This window comes from Rhinopithecus roxellana, chromosome 9, assembly GCF_007565055.1.
Source record: "Rhinopithecus roxellana isolate Shanxi Qingling chromosome 9, ASM756505v1, whole genome shotgun sequence".
In the NCBI taxonomy this organism is placed as follows: domain Eukaryota; kingdom Metazoa; phylum Chordata; class Mammalia; order Primates; family Cercopithecidae; genus Rhinopithecus; species Rhinopithecus roxellana.
The window spans coordinates 136,577,393-136,597,775 of NC_044557.1; the positions used below are offsets into that span (position 1 = coordinate 136,577,393).

Genomic DNA, 20,383 nt, shown 5'->3' on the forward strand with positions numbered 1-20,383 from the left:
ATGGAACATACCTCAAAATAATAAGAGCTATTTATGACAAACCGACAGCCAATATCATACTGAATGGGCAAAAACTGGAAAAATTCCCTTTGAAAACTGGCACAAGACAGGGATGCCCTCTCTCACCACTCCTACTCAACATAGTGTTGGAAGTTCTGGCTAGGGCAATCAGGCAAGGGAAAGAAATAAAGGGTATCCAGTTAGGAAAAGAAGAAGTCAAATTGTCCCTGTTTGCAGATGACATGATTGTATATTTAGAAAACCCCATTGTCTCAGCCCAAAATCTCCTTAAGCTGATAAGCAACTTCAGCAAAGTCTCAGGATACAAAATCAGTGTGCAAAAATCACAAGCATTCTTATACACCAGTAACAGACAAACAGAGAGCCAAATCATGAATGAACTTCCATTCACAATTGTTTCAAAGAGAATAAAATACCTAGGAATCCAACTTACAAGAGATGTCAAGGACCTCTTCAAGGAGAACTACAAACCACTGCTCAGTGAAATAAAAGAGGACACTAACAAATGGAAGAACATACCATGCTCATGATAGGAAGAATCAATATCGTGAAAATGGCCATACTGCCCAAGGTTATTTATAGATTCAATGCCATCCCCATCAAGCTACCAATGAGTTTCTTCACAGAACTGGAAAAAACGGCTTTAAAGTTCATATGGAACCAAAAAAGAGCCCGCATTGCCAAGACAATCCTAAGTCAAAAGAACAAAGCTGGAGGCATCACGCTACCTGACTTCAAACTATACTACAAGGCTACAGTAACCAAAACAGCATGGTACTGGTACCAAAACAGAGATATAGACCAATGGAACAGAACAGAGTCCTCAGAAATAATACCACACATCTACAGCCATCTGATCTTTGACAAATCTGAGAGAAACAAGAAATGGGGAAAGGACTCCCTATTTAATAAATGGTGCTGGGAAAATTGGCTAGCCATAAGTAGAAAGCTGAAACTGGATCCTTTCCTTACTCCTTATACAAAAATTAATTCAAGATGGATTAGAGACTTAAATGTTAGACCTAATACCATAAAAACCCTAGAAGAAAACCTAGGTAGTACCATTCAGGACATAGGCATGGGCAAGGACTTCATGTCTAAAACACCAAAAGCAACGGCAGCAAAAGCCAAAATTGACAAATGGGATCTAATTAAACTAAAGAGCTTCTGCACAGCAAAAGAAACTACCATCAGAGTGAACAGGCAACCTACAGAATGGGAGAAAATTTTTGCAATCTATTCATCTGACAAAGGGCTAATATCCAGAATCTACAAAGAACTCAAACACATTTACAAGAAAAAAGCAAACAACCCCATCAAAAAGTGGGCAAAGGATATGAACAGACATTTCTTAAAAGAAGACATTCATACAGCCAACAGACACATGAAAAAATGCTCATCATCACTGGCCATCAGAGAAATGCAAATCAAAACCACAATGAGATACCATCTCACACCAGTTAGAATGGCAATCATTAAAAAGTCAGGAAACAACAGGTGCTGGAGAGGATGTGGAGAAATAGGAACACTTTTACACTGTTGGTGGGATTGTAAACTAGTTCAACCATTATGGAAAACAGTATGGCGATTCCTCAAGGATCTAGAACTAGATGTACCATATGACCCAGCCATCCCACTACTGGGTATATACCCAAAGGATTATAAATCATGCTGCTATAAAGACACATGCACACGTATGTTTATTGCGGCACTATTCACAATAGCAAAGACTTGGAATCAACCCAGATGTCCATCAGTGACAGACTGGATTAAGAAAATGGGGCACATATACACTATGGAATACTATGCAGCCATAAAAAAGGATGAGTTTGCATCCTTTGTAGGGACATGGATGCAGCTGGAAACCATCATTCTTAGCAAACTATCACAAGAAGAGAAAACCAAACACCGCATGTTCTCACTCATAGGTGGGAACTGAACAATGAGATCACTTGGACTCGGGAAGGGGAACATCACACATCGGGGCCTATCATGGGGAGGGGGGAGGGGGGAGGGATTGCATTGGGAGTTATACCTGATATAAATGATGAATTGATGGGTGCTGACGAGTTGATGGGTGCAGCACACCAACATGGCACAAATATACATATGTAACAAACCTGCACGTTATGCACATGTACCCTAGAACTTAAAGTATAATAAAAAAAAAAAAAAAAAAAAGATCAGTGGTTGCCAGAGGTAGGGAGGAGGGAGACATGAATAGTCCCACTGAATAGGTGGAGCACAGGAGACTTTTAGAGCGGTGAAAAGATTCCGTATGATATCGTAATGGCAAATACACGTTTTTATACATTTGTCCAAACCCATCACATGCACAGCACCACGAGTGAACCCAAATGTAAACTGTAGACTCTGAGTGATGATGATGCATCGATGTAGGTTCATTGAGTGTACCAAATGCACCACTCTTGGGGGATGTTGATAATGAGGGAGGCTGTGTGCAGGGGGAGGGGTGGTGTATACAGGACTCTTCTGTACCTTTCAATCAATTTTTCTGTGAACCTAAAACTACGCTTTTAAAAAGGCTATTTTATTTTATTGTTTATTATTTCAACTTTTATTGTGGATTCAGGGGGTTCATGTGCAGGTTTGTTACCTGGCTATATTGTGTGATCCTGAAGCTTGGAGTATAGATGATCCTGTCACCCAGGTAGTGAGCATAGTGCCCAGTAGTTAGTTTTTCAACCCTTATCCCCTCTTCAACCCTCCCCCATCTTGTATTCCTGCCCCCAACCCTGTGTTTAGCTCCTACTTAAAAGTGAGACTATGAGGTATTGGTGTTCTGTTCCTGCATTAATTCATTTAGGATAACAGCCTCCAGCTGCATCCATGTTGCTGCATAGGACATTATTTTGTTCTTTATTATGGCTGCATAGTATTCCATGGTGTATATGTACCACATTTTCTTTATTCAATCCACTGCTGATGGGCACTTAGCTTGATTTCATGTCTTTGCTATTGTGAATAGTTCTGCAATGAACTTATGAGTGTACGTGTCTTTTTGGTAGAATGACTTATTTTCCTTCAGATGTATACCCAGTAATGGGATTGTTGTGTCAAATGATAGTTCTAAGTTCTTTGAGAAATCTCCAAATTGCTTTCCACAGTGGCTGAACTAATTTACATTCTCACCAACAGTGTAAGCATTCCCTTTTCTCCACAGGCTCATCAGCATCTGTTGATGAGTGACTTTTTAATAATAGCCATTCTGACTGGTATGAGACAGTGTCTCATCGTCGTTTTGAGTTGCATTTCTCTGATGATTAGTGATGATGAGCATTTTTTCATGTTTGTTGGCTGCTTGTATATCTTCTTTTGAGAAATATCTGTTCATGTCTCCTGCCCACTTTTTTTTTTTTTTTTCTGAGACAGGATCTTACTTTGTCATGCATGCTGGAGTGCAGTGGCACAAACATGGCTCACTCAGCCTTAACCTCCCAGGCTTAAGTGATCCTCCCACCTCAGCCTCCCGAGTAGCTAGGACCACAGGCATGGGCCACTGTGCCTGGCTAATTTATTATTATTTTGTAGAGACAGGGTTTCCCCATGCTGCCCAGTCTCAGGCTAGTCTTGAAGCCTTAGTCTCAAGTGATCCTCCTGCCTTGGTCTCCGAAAGTGCTGGGATTATAAGTATAAGCCACCAAGCCTGGCCCCTCTTTTGCCCACTTTCTGATGGGGTTATTTGTTTTGTGCTTATTGAATTAAGTTCCTTATAGATTCCAGATATTAGACCTTTGTTGGATGCATAGTTTGCAAATATTAGTATTTTCTCCCATTCTGTAGGTTGTCTGTTCACTTTGTTGATAGTTTTTTGGGGTTTTTTCCTCCTGTACAGAAGCTCTTTAGTTGAATTAGGTCCCACTCATCCACTTGTCAATTTTGGTTTTTGTTGCAATTGCTTTTGAGGACTTAATCATAAATTCTTTTTCAAGGCCAATGTCCAGAATAATGTTTCCCAGATTTTCTTCTAGGATCCTTACAGTTTGAGGCCTTAAATGTAAATCTTTAATCCATCTTGACTTATATAATTTTGTATAAGGTGAAAGGTAGGGGTCCAGTTTTATTCTTCTGCATATGACTAGCCAACTATCCCAGTGCCATTTATTAAATAGGGAGTCCTTTCCCCACTGCTTATTTTTTCAACTTTGTCGAAGATCAGATGGCTGTAGGTGTGCTGGGCTATTTTGTTCCATTGGTCTCTGTGTCTGTTTTTGTATCAGCACCGTACTGTTAAAAAGCTATTATTTTTTAGGTGGAGAGAAGGCTGGCAAAAGGCAGGAGAGGCACAGGGAGATTTTGGGGCTGAAGTCTTGATATAGCTGGGCCCCAGCCCTCTCTTCCTCCTACCCAGGGATAGGGGGAGTCACAGAAGACCCCTGGGGGCGGGTCCTGGTGTGTCCAGAGCTGGGTAGTGACAGTTGGCTGCTCTGGCAGGTGGTGTGGAGGCCCCGATGATGATCCGTCTGGTGAACGGTTCAGGCCCGCACGAGGGCCGCGTGGAAGTGTACCACGACCGGCGCTGGGGCACTGTGTGTGACGACGGCTGGGACAAGAAGGACGGAGATGTGGTGTGCCGCATGCTCGGCTTCCGCGGTGTGGAGGAGGTGTACCGCACAGCTCGATTCGGGCAAGGTAAGGCGCTCTGAGGGTAAAGGACATGGGAGAGGGCCTGCACATCCTAGGTCTGGGCCCTCCTCCAAAGCCGGAGTCCCTTCCACTGCAATTCCGCAAGGTCCCCAGCCTCTCCCCGAATGCTTGCTGCAATGAGAACTCACTGCTCTGCCCCAGGCAACCACCTCCGGTGGTCATCAGACAGTTCTGATGATTAGAACATTCTTCCTTTCACTGGATCTAAGTCCTGTCTCCTGGTGGTGTCCCATACCACCCTCCCCAGTCCTGTGTCCCAGGCACAGCTGCTGTGGTCTCTCTCCCCCGGCTAGCTCCTCAGACCTTTATAACTTGCTCTCACGGCTCTATTATGTTTTTATCATTAACACTGATATGATACTCTGTGCCAGGCTATGTTCTCAACATGTAACAAATATTCACCCATTTCATCTTTACAGCACTATGAAGTATACAGGTATCATCGCTGTTTTTCTTTTTTCTTTCTTTTTTTGAGGAGGGGAACAGGATCTTGTTCTGTCATCTAGTTTGGAGTGCAATGGTGCAGTCATGGCTCACTGCAGCCTTGATCACCCGGGCTCAAGTGATCCTCCTACCTCAGCCTCCTGACTAGCTGGGACTACTAACCATCCCCAGCTAACTTTTTATTTTTAATAGAGATGAGGTCTCACTATGTTGCCCAGACTGGTCTCGAACTCCTGGGCTCAAGCAGTCCACTGACCTTGGCCTCCCAAAGTGCTGGGATTATAGGCATGAGCCACCGTGCACAGCCATCCCAGTTTTTCAAATGAGGAAATAAAAGCACAGAGAGGTTGAGTAACTTGCCCAAGGTCACACAGCTAGCAAATGTCAGACCCAGAATTTAGACTCAAGCAGGTGTCTTAGGAGTCTGTATTTGAACCACTCTGCTGGGCTGTCTCTGCCTCTCTGAGTCTTTTCTTCTCCAGGTGAAAATCCCCAGTATTCATCTTGTCCCCATATGACAAGATTTGGAAAGCCTTCATCATTTTGGTTGCTTTCCTTTTGACATGCTGAAGCACATTGACCTTCCTATAGATGGCACAACAGACTCTGAGGACGGGGCACAGACCCTTCTTAGGTAGATGGCTGATTCGAACCCTGCATTTGTTTCCTGATGGAAAGAATCAGAGACTCTTGTGTTGACTCACAACTAAAACAATGGTCCCACGTGCACAAACCTGGTACTCCCCACACTCATTCAGTAGTGAGCTGTCCCTTGACAGCGTGTCCTGGCTCTGTCGCTTCTGCACTCTGGGTCTTGGTGTCCTGTCTGTAACTAAAGGGCCTGCAGGCTCTGGGATGGGTCTCCCAGCCTGGGCCCCCTGGGATTTAAGATGCTGCTGCTCACCTGTGGAGAAGACCAGGTGGGCGTGGGGAGGGATTGGGGCTGACCCTCTCACACCCAGTTACCAGGCCCCCTGGTGACCCGCGGATGGCAGCCTGCTGACAGCAGGGCTCCCCACACCATGGAGCGGAGCCGGGCGTACCTGCTATCTTGCCTGAGGTCATCGCTGTCCAACCTGCTGTGCTAAATGGCTACAGGGACCCATGGCACAGGGTGAGGGGAGAAAGTGGCATGTCCCTTCCAGATGGGGACTCAGAGCCAGGTCATATCCAGACTGGAGGTAGAAGCCTCCATTCCTCCCTCCACCTTTCTCTTCATCCCCACCAGGGGTTGCTACAGTTCTTGGTCCAAATCTCATCCCGTAGATCTCATTGGTAATTGACTGAAAGTGACCTTTGGTGAAATCTGTCAAGCCAGCAGGCAGGGAGTGCAGTCTTAAGGGCCAGAATTTGCTGGGCGAGTTCAAAGGGGTCTGGTACCACGAAGGGCAGCCCACCAGGAAAGAATACTGTTTTCCCACCTAAGGCTTGGGGCTGGATTCCAGCTGGTTTTGGCTAAGGAAAACCACCGCTGTTGTTGGTTAGAATAGGAGTAGTCCTCAAATTCCCATTTTGAACTCCAAAGAAGGCTTCTTCCTAATAAGTGGCAGTAAAACCTTTTGAGGAAAAACATTATAAATTGTTTTCAAGGAGTCAGAATAGGTAGTTTGAAGATCACAGGTCATGTTAGCCTGACTGCCAGTTGGTGAAAAGGCAGTGGGTGGGCTTGGAGTGCCAGGCCAGCGATCCTGTAGACTTTGTGGCTTCTTTCACTCCCCTGATCTCTGTTCCTCTTGACACGTGGGGAAGCTCTAAGCTTGCCACTTGATTCTTTAAACTGGTCGATGGGAAGCTGGACTTGCTTTCACGAAGGCCCTATTTTTTGCACCATTATTTCCCTATCACGGTGCCCTAATGGGTCTCACGTGCTATTCAAGACCTTGGCTGATTGCAGGCCAGGTGTCACTAGTGGTATACAGAGGGCCGTAGGGGCCTGAACAGGGGAGGGCTGGCATAACTGAGGCTTTCTGCCAGCACAGACTCCACCCATGTTCTCCTCCTCCTCTCTACAAGCGGTTTCCAGGCACCTGCCATGGACCAGGCTAGCTGCAGGGCTGAGGGGCAGAGTGACCAAGCGTTGCCCTGGCAACAGCACGGGTAGTGTAGAGGGGGATTCTAAACCATATGCCAAGGGTTCTAATGCTGTTGTAGCCATGGGACCGAGAGGCGGGAAGGCTGTCACTCCTGGCGGCAGGCAGAGCCACCCTGCCAGCATCCTACCCACTGGTGCCCCAACCCCACTCCCAGCTCATTCGCTGTTGAGCCTGAAGGAGCCTCCCAGGTCTCTCTCACTCTGCCTCCTAGCCTTCTTCTCACGCCCCTCCTTCCTGTCAGTTTCCTCTCCCCAGCACCCCCAACACCCCACCTCCACTATCCTTGTGTTCTGCACACTCTCTGGAGGCTGCCTCCACACCTGGAGCTTCAGTCACCCCAAGCTCTTCCCTCTGTCATAGTACTCAGTGGAGCTCCAGACCCGAGTGTCCAGTGACCTTCCTGACAGCTACACAACCCCATGGGCTCCTCTAACGGCAGCTGTCACAATTGCACACATCTCCTTCCCACCAGATCCTGTGCATCACTCATCACCATCACCAGAACCATCCTACCAGTCAGACCCCATCCCAGCCAGAACCATGGGCCACCTCTTCCTTGTCACCATTCCCTCTCCCTGCATCAGGTTGGTGCCAAAGTCCTGCAGATCCCACCAGTATGCACTCATCTGGTGTTCCTTGAACCTGTCCCCACCTTGTCGTTCTTGCTGTCCTCCCCTTAGGAGATTAGCAGGTAGAGCAGTGGTTAGCGCCCCAGCCCTGGAATCAAACCACCCACGTCAGAATCCCGGATCTGCCACTTGTGGCTGGAGACCTTGACGAGATTCCATACACTCTCTAAGCTTCAGTTCTTCCACTGTTGAAGAATTACTATAAATGCTAAAGGAGATCCTGCATGTCAAGCAGTTAGCACGCACAAGCTCCGTTGTGCACACTTATCTACAGGTGTGGGGTGGAGATGGGGGCAGTAGAGGCTCTAATCCTCCAGGAACCACTCCTCATGGCCACCACGCCTGCAGGCTAGCTCCTGTGACCTTTCTTCTTGTGGAAGCTGGGGATCTTTCTTCTTTTTTTCTCTTTTTAAGAGATGAGGTCTCCCTCTGTCACCCATGGAGTGTACACTCTGCAGTGCAGTGGTGCAATCATAGTTTGCTGCAGCCTCGACCTCCCAGGCTCAAGCAATCCTCCTGCCTCAGCCTTCAGAGTAGCTGGGACCATGGGCGCATGCCACTATGCCAAGCTAATTATTTCATTTTATTATTTTGGAGAAATGGGGTCTTGCTATATTGCCCAGGCTGATCTCAAACTGTTAGGGATCTTTCTAAAATGAGTACCTGATCACCTCACTCCCTGCCTGGGTCCTCAAAGGATTTTTATTGCTCTCAGAATCAAGCTGGGTTTCCCTAGCTCAGCACCCAAGGATCTTCTTCATCTGCCTCCTGCCCAACCCATACCTCTCCACACTGGCTCCTTCCATGCTCCCTCACCCCCAAGATAGAATAACCCTCCTCTGTGCTCCCATCACATTTTTCTCTATCACAGCACTTCTTATACTCTCCTGATCCCTGCGATATATGGAAACATCTTGAGGGCTTCACCTTTATAGTTCCAAAACCCAAAACTACCTGGGGCATAAGAGGAGCTGGATAAATGTGGAAGGGAAGAAGAAAGGAAGGAGGGAGGAGTGAAGGGAGGGAGGGAGGCAGGCAGGAACGGAGGGAGGGAAGAAGGAAGAATGAAGGGAGCGAGGAAGGAAAAATAGAAGGAAGGAAGGAATTCCAGTGCCTGCCAAACCTGAGTCCTCCCTGTCTCCAAGCCCTGACAGTTCTCCCAGGGGTCTGGCACCATAAAATTTCTCCTGGACAGGGCATAGTAATCAGATTTTCTGTTTGCATGGGGGAAGCCAAGGAAAGACCCAAATGGGAGGGCCTTGAAGATGTTCTAAATTTTAAATTGGTCCAGGAGGTGTTGGAGTGATGCAAATGGAGAGGTGGAAGGGTGATGACTGGAGGGAGGCCCAGGAGGCGGCGGAAGGGAGTATGACCTAGCGCAGCTGGGAGCATCTCCCAGGGAGACAGACAGATGGAAAAGGAGGTAAGGATGAGTGCACATCAGATAGATTTGTAGGTGGGAACAGGCAGACAAAATTAGGAGTGTTCACTTCTAATTATAGCATTATTACCTCCTCTTGTCCTTTTATCTAAGATAAGATTCAAATATTGGGAAATAGCTTTAGTGCAAGGGTCAGCCAACATTTTCCATAAAGTGCTGGATAGCAAATATTTTAAGCTTTGTGGGCCAGGTGGTCTCTGTCACAGCTACTCAGTTCTGCAGTTGGAGTGGGAAAACAACCTTAGCCAATATGCAATCAAATGGGTGGGGCTGTGTTCCAATACAACTTTATTTATAAAAGCAGGCATTGGCCAGACCTGGCTCATGGTTTGCCGTCCCCTGGCTGAGTGTTACGGGCTGTGCACTGTGGCTGTATGAGGAGAAAAGACTGCACTGGCCAAACACGAGAGGCCAGATCAGGGCCTCTTCCCCTCAATAGTTACATACTTAGAGTTGTCACTCAATCTTTCTGGGGCCTCAGTTTCCCTCTCTTAAATACCTGTTAAATAGCCCTCCTGCCTTCTGTGTGTGAGGTACAGATGGAAGGCTGTAGGAATCAGTGTAACTTTTTCCTACTATGAATAAATAAACACATAGAAGCTCGAACGTTAGCTCCATAAGGCAGAAATCCTTTGCGTCTGTTGTTTTGTCTTTCTTTCTGTTCATCAGAATGGTACTGAGCACACAGAGGACTCAATAATTTGGTTTTTTGTTTGTTTGTTTGTTTTGTCTTTGAAACTGAGTCTTGCTCTGTCACCCAAGCTGGAGTACAGTGGCATGATCTCGGCTTGCTGTAACCTCCGCCTCACAGGTTCAAGTGATTCTCCTGCCTCAGCCTCCTGCGTAACGGAGATTACAGGCATGTGCCACCACGCCCACCCAATTTTTGTCATGTTGACCAGGCTGGTCTTGAACTCCTGATCTCAACGATCTGTCCTCCTCAGCCTCCCAAAGTGCTGGGATTACAGGCGTGAGCCACGGCACCTGGCCAAGAGTCTGCTTTTCTGTGTGTGTGTGTGTGTGTGTGTGTGTGTGTGTGTGTGTGTGTGTGCAACAAGGCTGTTTATTTCACCTGGGTGCAGGCAGGCTAAGTCCGAAAAGAGAGTCAGCACAGGAGATGGGGTGGGGCCATTTTATAGGATTTGGGTAGGCAGTGGAAAATTACAGTCAAAGGGGGTTATTCTCTGGCGGGCAGGGGCAGGGGTCACAAGGTGCTCAGTGGGGGAGCTTCTGAGCCAGGAGAAGGAATTTCACAAGGTAATGTCATCAGTTAAGGCAGGAACAGGCCATTTTCACTTCTTTTGTGATTCTTCAGTTACTTCAGGCCATCTGGATGTGTACGTACAGGTCACAGGGGATAGGATGGCTTAGCTTGGGCTCAGAGGCCTGACATTCCTGTCTTCTTACATTAATAAGAAAAATAACATAAAATAGTGTTGAAGTGTTGGGGCAGCAAAAATTTGGATGGGGTGGTATGGAAAGATAATGGGCGATGTTTCTCAGGGCTGCTTCGAGCGGGGTTAGGGGCAGTGTGGGAACCTAGAGTGGGAGAGATTAAGCTGAAGGAAGATTTTGTGTGTCTGCTTTTCTAACAAGCTCTCCGGTGATGTTGACAGCACTGGTCCTCAGACTGCACCTTGAGTAATCAGCTATCAGTTCTAAAGCTCAAGCCATGATTGGTACCTAGAGCCGACGGAGTTCTAGCCTCCACCTGGTGGTGCGAGGAGCAGAGAGGGTTTGCTGGCAAATTCCTCTGGGAATGATCCCCCGCAGTGTTGATGTCACTGCAGATATGCACTGCTCCTCCCTCGATGACCCTGTTCCCATTATATTGGTCCTCCCATGACTGGACGTGAGCCAGAACCCCTGGTGAAACACCAGCTAGAGTTTCAAGATCCTATATATGCATTTGGGCTGGGTCACCTTGGAGCTGTTCTTTATTTGTTAGTCTTTATTTGCTTTGGGTGTGACTAATCCCACAGAGCCCTGGAGCTTGCAGCCTTTTCCTGGGTAATTTGCAAACCGATGTGTCTTCCAGGAGACGTTTAATCTGAAAATCATTCTCTGCCTCAAAGGGCTTATTGTGTAAGAGCCACAGCTATCCAGGCCAGGAAGAGGCTCTGGAGAAGAAACAACATCCAAGGAGGTGGTGGAAGGGGCCTCTCGTCCCTGCTCCATCCCCGGATTCACTGCATGGCAATCCCTTGACAACAGGGGCTGAAAATGTCTACATAACAAAAATATGTTCAAGCCATTTAGTTCATGTGTTAGAACCAAACAACAGGGGAGTGGTTTAAATGTTCTCTTGACATTCTTTGTAAAGGGATTTTACCCATGTACTTCAAGAGTGAATGACAGAATTTAAGACTTTAATAGTCAGTCCTGACACTTCCACTAAAAAGGAGAGGTTGTCCAGCTCCTGACACATAGCCGATATTCATAGCTACTACCATCATCACCATTAATTATTGTGATTCTGCCCTCAAGAAACTAATCCCAGAAAATAAGTATGAGGTCTTGTGGGGAGGTGGAGAGGGCAGCTGGAAGCCCCTAGATTTGAGTGTGCAGCAGAGCCAAGTCAAGGGCAGACGCAGTCATGCTCTCTCTTCTCCTTCTTGCCTCCTGTGTATCTGCTTAGAAGCTGTGTTTCCCTGTCTCCACAGGCACTGGGAGGATCTGGATGGATGATGTCGCCTGCAAGGGCACAGAGGAAACTATCTTCCGCTGCAGCTTCTCCAAATGGGGGGTAACAAACTGTGGGCATGCTGAAGATGCCAGTGTGACATGCAACAGACACTGAAAGTGGGCAGAGCCCAAGCTCGGGGTCCCCCACAGAGCATCCTTCCTGCATCCCTGGGGTGGGGCATGGCTCAGGGCCGCCCTGACCATGCCTCGGCCACACCCCAACCAGCACTTCCAGTCCTCACACCTGCATCCCAGGACCGCGGGGGCCAGTCGTCATTTTCCTCTTGAACATGTGCTCCAAAGTGTAACTCTGGGACCTACTGCCCATCTCTGTCTTCCACCAGGTTCCTGCATGAGGAGCCCTGGTCAACTGGATCACCACTTTGCCCAGCCTCTGAACACCATGCACCAGGCCTCAATATCCCAGTTCCCTTTGGCCTTTTAGTTACAGGTGAATGCTGAGAATGTGTCAGAGACAAGTGCAGCAGCAGGGATGGGTGGTAGTACAGATCATTTACTCTTCAGACAATTCCCAAACCTCCGTTAGTCCAAGAGTTTCAACATCTTCCTCTCCAGCAAGAGGCAACGTCAAGTGATGAATTTCCCCCCTTTACTCTGCCTCTGCTCCCCATTTGGTAGTTTGAGGAAGTGACATAGAGGAGAAGCCAGCTGTAGGGTAAGAGGGAAATGCAAGTCACCTGCAGAAATCCAGCTAGATTTGGAGAAGGGAATGAGACTAACATTGAATGACTACCATGGCAGGCTAAATAGTATCTTGGGTGCTAAATTTATGTATCCACTTAGCTGCATTGGTCCAGGGCATGTGAGTCTGGATACGCCCTTACCTCCAGGTAGCACTTAACTGGTCCATTCACCTAGCCTGCAAGTCAGAAGACAGAATGACTGAGACCATGTTCCCACCTGAACTTATGGTCTTTACTTGGCCTGAGCAAAAAGCTTGTGTACAGTAACTAGAAAGTGTGGCGTGTAACTAGAAAGTTGCACACTTCAGAACCTCCAGGGTGTGAGGGCAAGGTCAAACATGATTGGCTTCCAGGCCGACCGTTAGTGTAGGAGGAAAGCTGATGTGGAGGGTGACATGGGGGCTGCCCATGTTAAACCTGAGTCCAGTGCTCCGGCATTGGGCAGTCACGGTTAAAGCCAAGTCATGTGTGTCTCAGCTGTTTGAAGGTGATGATTTTGCATCTTCCAAGCCTCTTCAGGTGTGAATCTGTGGTCAGGGAAACACAAGTCCTAATGGAACCCCTGGGGGTGGAAGGAAATGAAGATTCCCTATAACCTCTGGGGGTGGGGAGTAGGAATAAGGGGCCTTGGGCCTCCACAAATCTGCAATCTGCAGCCTCCTCCTAGAGATAGGGAGATCATGTTCTGCTTTTTACATGAGGAGCAGAACTGGGCCATACACGTGTTCGAGAACTAGGGGAGCTACCTGGTAGCAAGTGAGTATAGACCCACCTCACCTTGGGGGAATCTCAAACTTATAGGCCTCAGATACACGATCACCTGTCATATCAGGTGAGCACCGGCCTGCTTGGGGAGAGACCTGGGCCCCTCCAGGTGTAGGATCAGCAACACTCCTGGCTGACAACTAAGTCAATGTGGCCCTAGGTCATTCTTGCTTCCAATATGCTTGCTACTCCTTAAATGTCCTAATGATGAGAAACTCTCCTTCTGACCAATTGCTATGTTTACATAACACGCATGTAGTCATGCATCCCTTGCCAGAGCCAATATATGTATGCATATATAAACATAGCACTTTTTACTACATAGTTCAGCACATTGCAAGGTTTGCATTTAAATTAAAAACAAAAAAACAAAAAAAAAAAAAACTAAAGATAAAAGATGCCACACTGAACAAACTAAATTCCCAACCCGGTTCTGGCAAAGAATCCAGTTATCGCTTCCATGAAGACGCACATACTCTCTTACTTGGTCTTTTCATTAGGGAAAAATGTAAGTCTTATTTTACATCAAATGAAAACAATGTTAAAAAGTGTGTGAACCTTAAAAATGGAAGTCTACTAGTTTACATACCTACTTCAGAGAACATGGAAATGACCATGGGCCTGCATTTCAGGGACTAAAGGAAATTAGGCCTGGCCTAAAATACATCAGACCTTTTGTAAGAAAGAATTTCAATAAAGCAAAAACATGTCACTAACAAGCTTTCCACGACATACATTCCTTCTCCTGAAAACCTGGTGAGTGTGGGGAGGGCTGGTGAAATTGGGTGATGTGATCATTTTTCAGTGGGGATTGGTAGTGTCAGCAGCTTATAGGAAAAGTCACCCTAATACTTCTGGACGATAACACGGTCTTGTCCAAGAACAACGAGGAACATGATGGCTTAAGCCTTATTTGGTAACCAAAGGAAGTGGGTCCCAAGCAACAGAACCATCACTAAGGCTCATCTTACAAGAAAACTGCTTTTGCATTCAACAGAGAAAAGAACACCTGTCTGTTTCCTTCTCACATCTCCAGAGTCCTCAGTTGGGGGTGTGCTTCCCTCCGGAGTTCCGTTCAGTGTAAGAAGATCCTCCAGAGTTAGGTACTGGCTCTGTGAAGTCACTGGCCCCATCGTCTAAGGACAGGCAGGAATTCCAGGTACAGGACCTGAACAGTGTGTGGGGATGGCCCAGGTCACTGCATAGTCCTGGTCATATGCTTAAACTGGCACCTCTGGGAATAATGTGCTGAGATTGCTACATGATAATTTGCTAAGTCAACAGAGAAAAGTTGACTTTCTGGAAATCCACAAAGGAAATACCCTTTTCTTTCTCCTCTAAAAGTCCTGGTGGTGCCCCCACCCTCCCAAATCTTTGCGGTTCCTGTCATGCGTGTCCGTGTGAAGAGACCACCAAACAGACTTCGTGTGAGCAATAAAGCTTTTTAATCACCTGGGTGTAGGCAGACTGAGTCCAAAAAGAGAGTCAGTGAAGGGAGATGAAGGTGGGGCCGTTTTATAGGATTTGGGTAGGTAAAGGAAAATTACAGTCAAACGGGGGTTGTTCTCTGGTGGGCGGGAGTGGGGGTCACAAGGTGCTCAGCGGGGGAGCTTTTTGAGCCAGGATGAGCCAGGAAAAGGAATTTCACAAGGTAATGTCATCACTTAAGGCAAGGACCGGCCATTTTCACTTCTTTTGTGGTGGAATGTCATCAGTTAAGGCGGGGGCAGGGCATTTTCATCTCTTGTGATTCTTCAGTTACTTCAGGCCATCTGGGATAGGTGCAAGCCACAGGGGATGTGATGGCTTGGTTTGGGCTCAGAGGCCTGACGTTTCCCATTCTGTAAACAGGTTACATGGAAAAGAGCAGTGATACCTTTTTCCGCCCTCTTTAATATCTAAAAGACACGATGACTGACTGTCTTGAGTGCCTGATTTGGGGCTTACGTGTGTCATAGTTAAATGCACCCACTCTTGTGCCCTGGACACGTCTCTAAGGAGATACCACTTTGTCACCCGTAGGAACCCTAGAGTCTCTTCAGCAACATTGTGTGATGATAGTCATTCTTTATTTTATTTTATTTTATTTTATTTTATTTTATTTTATTTTATTTTATTTTATTTTATTTTATTTTATTTTTGAGACAGAGTCTTGACCTGTTGCCCAGGCTGGAGTGCAGTGGCTGAATCTCAGCTCACTGCAACCTCCGCCTCCTGGATTCAAGCGATTCACATGCCTCACCCTCCTGAGCAGTTGGGATTACAGGCATACGCCACCACACCCAGCTTATTTTTGTATTTTTAGTAGAGATGGGGTTTCACCATGTTGGCCAGGCTGGTCTTGAACTCCTGGCCTCAGGTGATCTGCCCGCCTCAGCCTCCCAAACTGCTGGGATTACAGGCGTGAGCCACTGCGCCTGGCTTTTTTTTTTTCTTTTTTTGAGACAGGGCTCCCTCTGTCTCCCAAGCTAGAGTGCAGTGGCGTGATCTTGGCTCACTGCAACCTCTGCCTCCTGGGTTCAAGTAATTCATGTGCCTCAGCTTCCCAAATAGTTGGGATTATAGGCGTGAGCCACCATGCCCAGCTAATTTTTGTATTTTTAGTGGAGCCGGTGTTTTGCCATGTTGGCCACACTGGTCTTGAACGCCTTACCTCAAGTGACCTACCCACCTTGGCCTTCCAAAGAGCTGGAATTACAGGAGTGAGCCACTGTACCTGGCCCAACAGTTAATCTAACATTTCTATAAAATGTCAAATGTGTAAGTCACTTGTCTTCTTAGAATAGCTCTTCTTTAGCCCTCTGGAGAGCACGCCTTGCCTTCACCCCTTTCCTCTCCTTACCCCAACCTGTAGCTTTTTAGGGCTGAGGGGGTTCCTGACTGACTGGGGCTTTGTTATTTATTCCTCCCCACCATCTTCCCCAACTAGAACAGGCTAAAGAGCTCTCAGGAAGAAGGACTTTCTGTACCCTGGGTAATTTTTCCTCTCTGACTGAGGGAACTTGAGTGGCTCCCTGGAGAGGGGTTGTGTGAGCTCTGGTCGTGGTTCTTCCCTCAGAAGTTGTCCTCGTGCCCCCAGGGTTTCTACATGTTCGGATTGGTTTCAGGCCGAAGACTCAAGAGAAATGTATGCACTTTTCTGGAACTTTCTCTGTGTAGTTTCCTTCTCTCAGGGCTGTGCCCTGCAAATTCTAGCTGCCATGGCCTCCTGTCACCAGTCTTGTCCCCTCACCTCAGCAAGATTGCCTGGCTCTGGACTCCCCTCCCTGTGCCACCCATTATCCCTTGTCTGAAATGATCAGTTGCAAGTATTTCATGCTGTTTTCTGATTATGACAGAAGGAGGGCAATTCTGGTAATGAGTACCCTTTCATGGCCAAAAGCTGAAGTCTTCCCTGTGGGTATTTTCTGGTTGAAGAGAATCATAAAGGAATGGCCTGGACGTGGAAACAGGTATGTGAAATGTATCCAAGGACACTAGAGATAAGATGTTAAATAGACATATGAAAGGTATGATATCCCATGATATCTCTTCTTTTGGTCTTTTCATTTGAGAAAACAGAAGTCTTGTTTTACATCAAATAAAAATAATGTTAAGTGTTTGAAAGGTGTAAAAAGACCTATATCAAACATCTCAAGGTGAAACTATGATGTCTGGGTTGAAAAATATACTGGTTGGTATTAACAGCAGATTCGAGGCCACAGAAGAAAGGATTAGTGAGCTTGAAGAAACAATAGTTCAAAATGAAACACACAGGAAAAAAACTGGAAAAAACTTAGTAGAACATCAGTGAATTGTGGAAAAACCTCAAGTGGCAAGTATATGTATAATTGGAGCCCATGAAACAGAGGAGATCAGAAAAAAATATTTTAAGTAATGGCCGAACTTTTCTTAAATTTGGTGAAATCCATAGACCCATAGATCCACAGAACTCAACCCTGAGCACAAGAAAAATGATGAAATTCTACATGAAGTGACATTATAACTAAATTGCTTGAAACCACTGATAAAAAAAATCTTAAAAACAACCAGAGTTGGGGAAAACATTACGTAGAGGGGTGCAGAGATAACAATAACAACAGATGTCTCTTTGGGGAAAAAATACAAGCTAAAAGACAGTTGTGACATCTTTAAATCACAGAGAGAGAGAAAAAAACTGTCAACCTAGAATTCTTAACCTAGTAAATATATCTTTCAAACACAAAGGTGAAATATAGTTTTTTCAGACGTATAAGAGCTGAAAGAATTCATTACCAGCACACCTGCAGGCACTACAAGAAACATGTTGTTTGTTTAATTTGTCACTGACAAAGCTCAGATGCACTACAAAAAATATTAAAGGAAATCCTTCATGCAGAAGCATAATGATACTAGATGGGAATATGGAACTACACCAAGATCAACAGCACTGGAAGTGGTCACTACATGGGTAAATAGAACCAATATTTTTCTGGCATTTAAATCTCTTCGAAAAATAATAAATTGGCCCAAGCCAAAGTAGTTCGAGGCCAGCCTGGCCAATATGGTGAAACCCTGTCTCTACTAAAACTATAAAAATTAGCCAGGCGTGGTGGTGCGTGCCTGTAATCCCAGCTATTTGGGAGGCTGAGGCAGAAGAATTGCTTGAACCCAGGGGGCAGAGGTTGCAGTGAGTCGAGATCATGCCACTGCACTCCAGCCTGGGGGAAAAGAGTGAAAATCCATCTAAAAAAAAAAAATATATATATATATATATATATATATATAAAACTTGATGCCAATGTATTTGTTGGGACAATTTAAACTACAAATATATTTTAAATACCAAAACAGAATCCAGAAAAAAAACTTGAATAGTGTAATAACACGTAAGGAAATAGACTCTGTAATTAAAAATCTTCCCAAAAAGAAAACACTAGGATCAGATGCTTTAAAAGGTAAGCTCTAGCATACATTCAATAAATAGAACATCTAAATCTTGAGATCCAGGAGATTGCCCTCCCCTCTTCTGCCATGTGAGGGCACAGTAAGCAGGCATCATTTATGAGCCAGGAAGTGGCCCTCACCAGACAATGAATCTGCCAGCACCTTGATCTTGGACTTCCCAGCCCCCAGACCTGTGAGAAATAAATTTCCATTGTTGATAAACCACCTAGTCTCTGGTAGCTTGTTATGGCAGCGCCAAACGACTGAGACACTAGATATTTAATGTTTGAGAAAAGAAGGAAGATCCAAAAGGAGAAAGAAACATCCTCTCCTTTCTGTACTAGAGAGACAGAAAAGAGAATTTATATGGTGGGAAGGGGGCTAGGCATTACAGGGATGGACAGAGGGAAGGGGGTGTTGACTTTGCATTCTGAGGAAATATCCCTATCCTGTGGTATTTTGAATTATTACTTTTAAAGTTCATTTTTTTCCCCAGTAGCCTCTTTCTAATCACAGAGGGAAATCTTCTTTGGAAATTATAACATCTGATCAGTTATTGCTGGTAAATTGCACTGCTGGAAAAAATATTATCAGATAAAAATGTTAAATCCCCAAATAAAACATCTCAGCAGTGGGTAACTACACCTTGATGTCATTCATTGAGCTGAAACTTTATTACAATTAGTGGAGGCCATTTAGTAAAATAGAAAGATTTATGGAATATAGAATTAGAAGACCTGGATTCAAGTCTTAGTTCCACAGCCTACTGGATAAACCTTGGGTTGCAGCATCATCATTATAAATGGAGGTATTCAATGTATCTTGTGTTATGAAGATTTTTTAAAAAGTGAAACAGTGTTTTACAAATTCTAAAGCATTATACAAAGAATATTACTTGTATAACAACAGGGAATACATTGGCCTTTGGTTTATTGGAGAGGTGGTCATTAGAATTTTAAATTATAGGGAACTGATCAACAATAACATAGAATACAAATGCCTTGATAAATAAATACATTATAGAATCAAAATAAATTATGCTTCATTACATCACATAGATCAGCCACAGATTTACATAGATTTGCAAGAAAACATGGGATTTTTGCACTTTTAATCCCACTTTGGGAGTCTGCACGTGGGACAGGAGGACCCCTTGGGTCCAGCTCTTTTCTGGAGGGGCAGACACTGGAGTATCTGTACCGTGGACAGCTTCAAAATACACCACATAGTCCGTTTCCTTGTAATTTTACTGGGTAACAGGCCAACGAGCTTAAGGGAACTTGAAGACTGGAGGGTAGGATAGGGAGTAAGTTAAGCCGAATACGGAGTAAATTAAGTCGGGGGTGGGGGTGGAGGGAAAAAAAGCTGTGTCCTTCCCTCCTTCCTCTTCATTAAGACCGCCATCGGCTCTCTCCTGACCTCTGCAGGTTGATGAGAGAAAGACAACAGTAAGCTTTAGGGAAAAAATGCAGGATGTTTAGGGCCAAGGGCAACTGGATTTCTAAAGCCAACTTAGATGAATTGTGCTTATATGAGTCTTCTAAATCTTATATGCACATTGTTGAAATGCAGATCCTCATTCAGCAGGTCTGGGGTGGGGCCCAAGATTCTGCATTCCTAATAAACTCTCAGTGATGCTGCAAGGCTGCTGTCCATACCCACAGGCTGAGTAGCAAGGCTCAAAGGGACTTTCAGGGCATTGAATGCCAGAGGTGGAAAGGGCGTTAGAAGTGCTCAATCTCCCTTTTTGCAGGTGAAGAAACAGAGCAGAGAGAGCAGGCAGGCACCACCACAAATGTATAGAACATGAGAAATTTCATTTTCCTAAGCCTGGTTTCCTTGTTGGTAATATTTAAATATGTGAGCTTGGAAAGTCTTTCAAAGGGTAGCAGAATATAGCACTTCAAAATATACCACTTTAACATAAGAATTATTTTGAGCTGAAGGCAATTGAGAGGAAGCAAATACAAGGAAAGCTCTCTGCCCTCCCTGCTATGCCTAAAAGCAGGACGTAAATTTGCAAAGGTG

The 20,383-nt window shown here is 45.5% G+C and overlaps 1 protein-coding gene across 2 annotated transcripts in view; it reads left to right on the forward strand.

Annotated features, from left to right (window-relative positions):
* SCARA5 (scavenger receptor class A member 5) overlaps positions 1-14,166 on the forward strand; it is a 146,646-nt gene extending 132,480 nt beyond the window's left edge. For both annotated transcript variants that reach the window (XM_030937978.1, XM_030937979.1), the window contains 2 exons: positions 4,477-4,674; positions 11,960-14,166. In XM_030937978.1, coding sequence (XP_030793838.1) covers positions 4,477-4,674; positions 11,960-12,096 — 335 coding nt within the window. In that variant the 3' untranslated portion in view covers positions 12,097-14,166. The remainder of the gene's footprint in view (positions 1-4,476; positions 4,675-11,959) is intronic.
* The last annotated feature ends 6,217 nt before the right edge of the window (positions 14,167-20,383 follow it).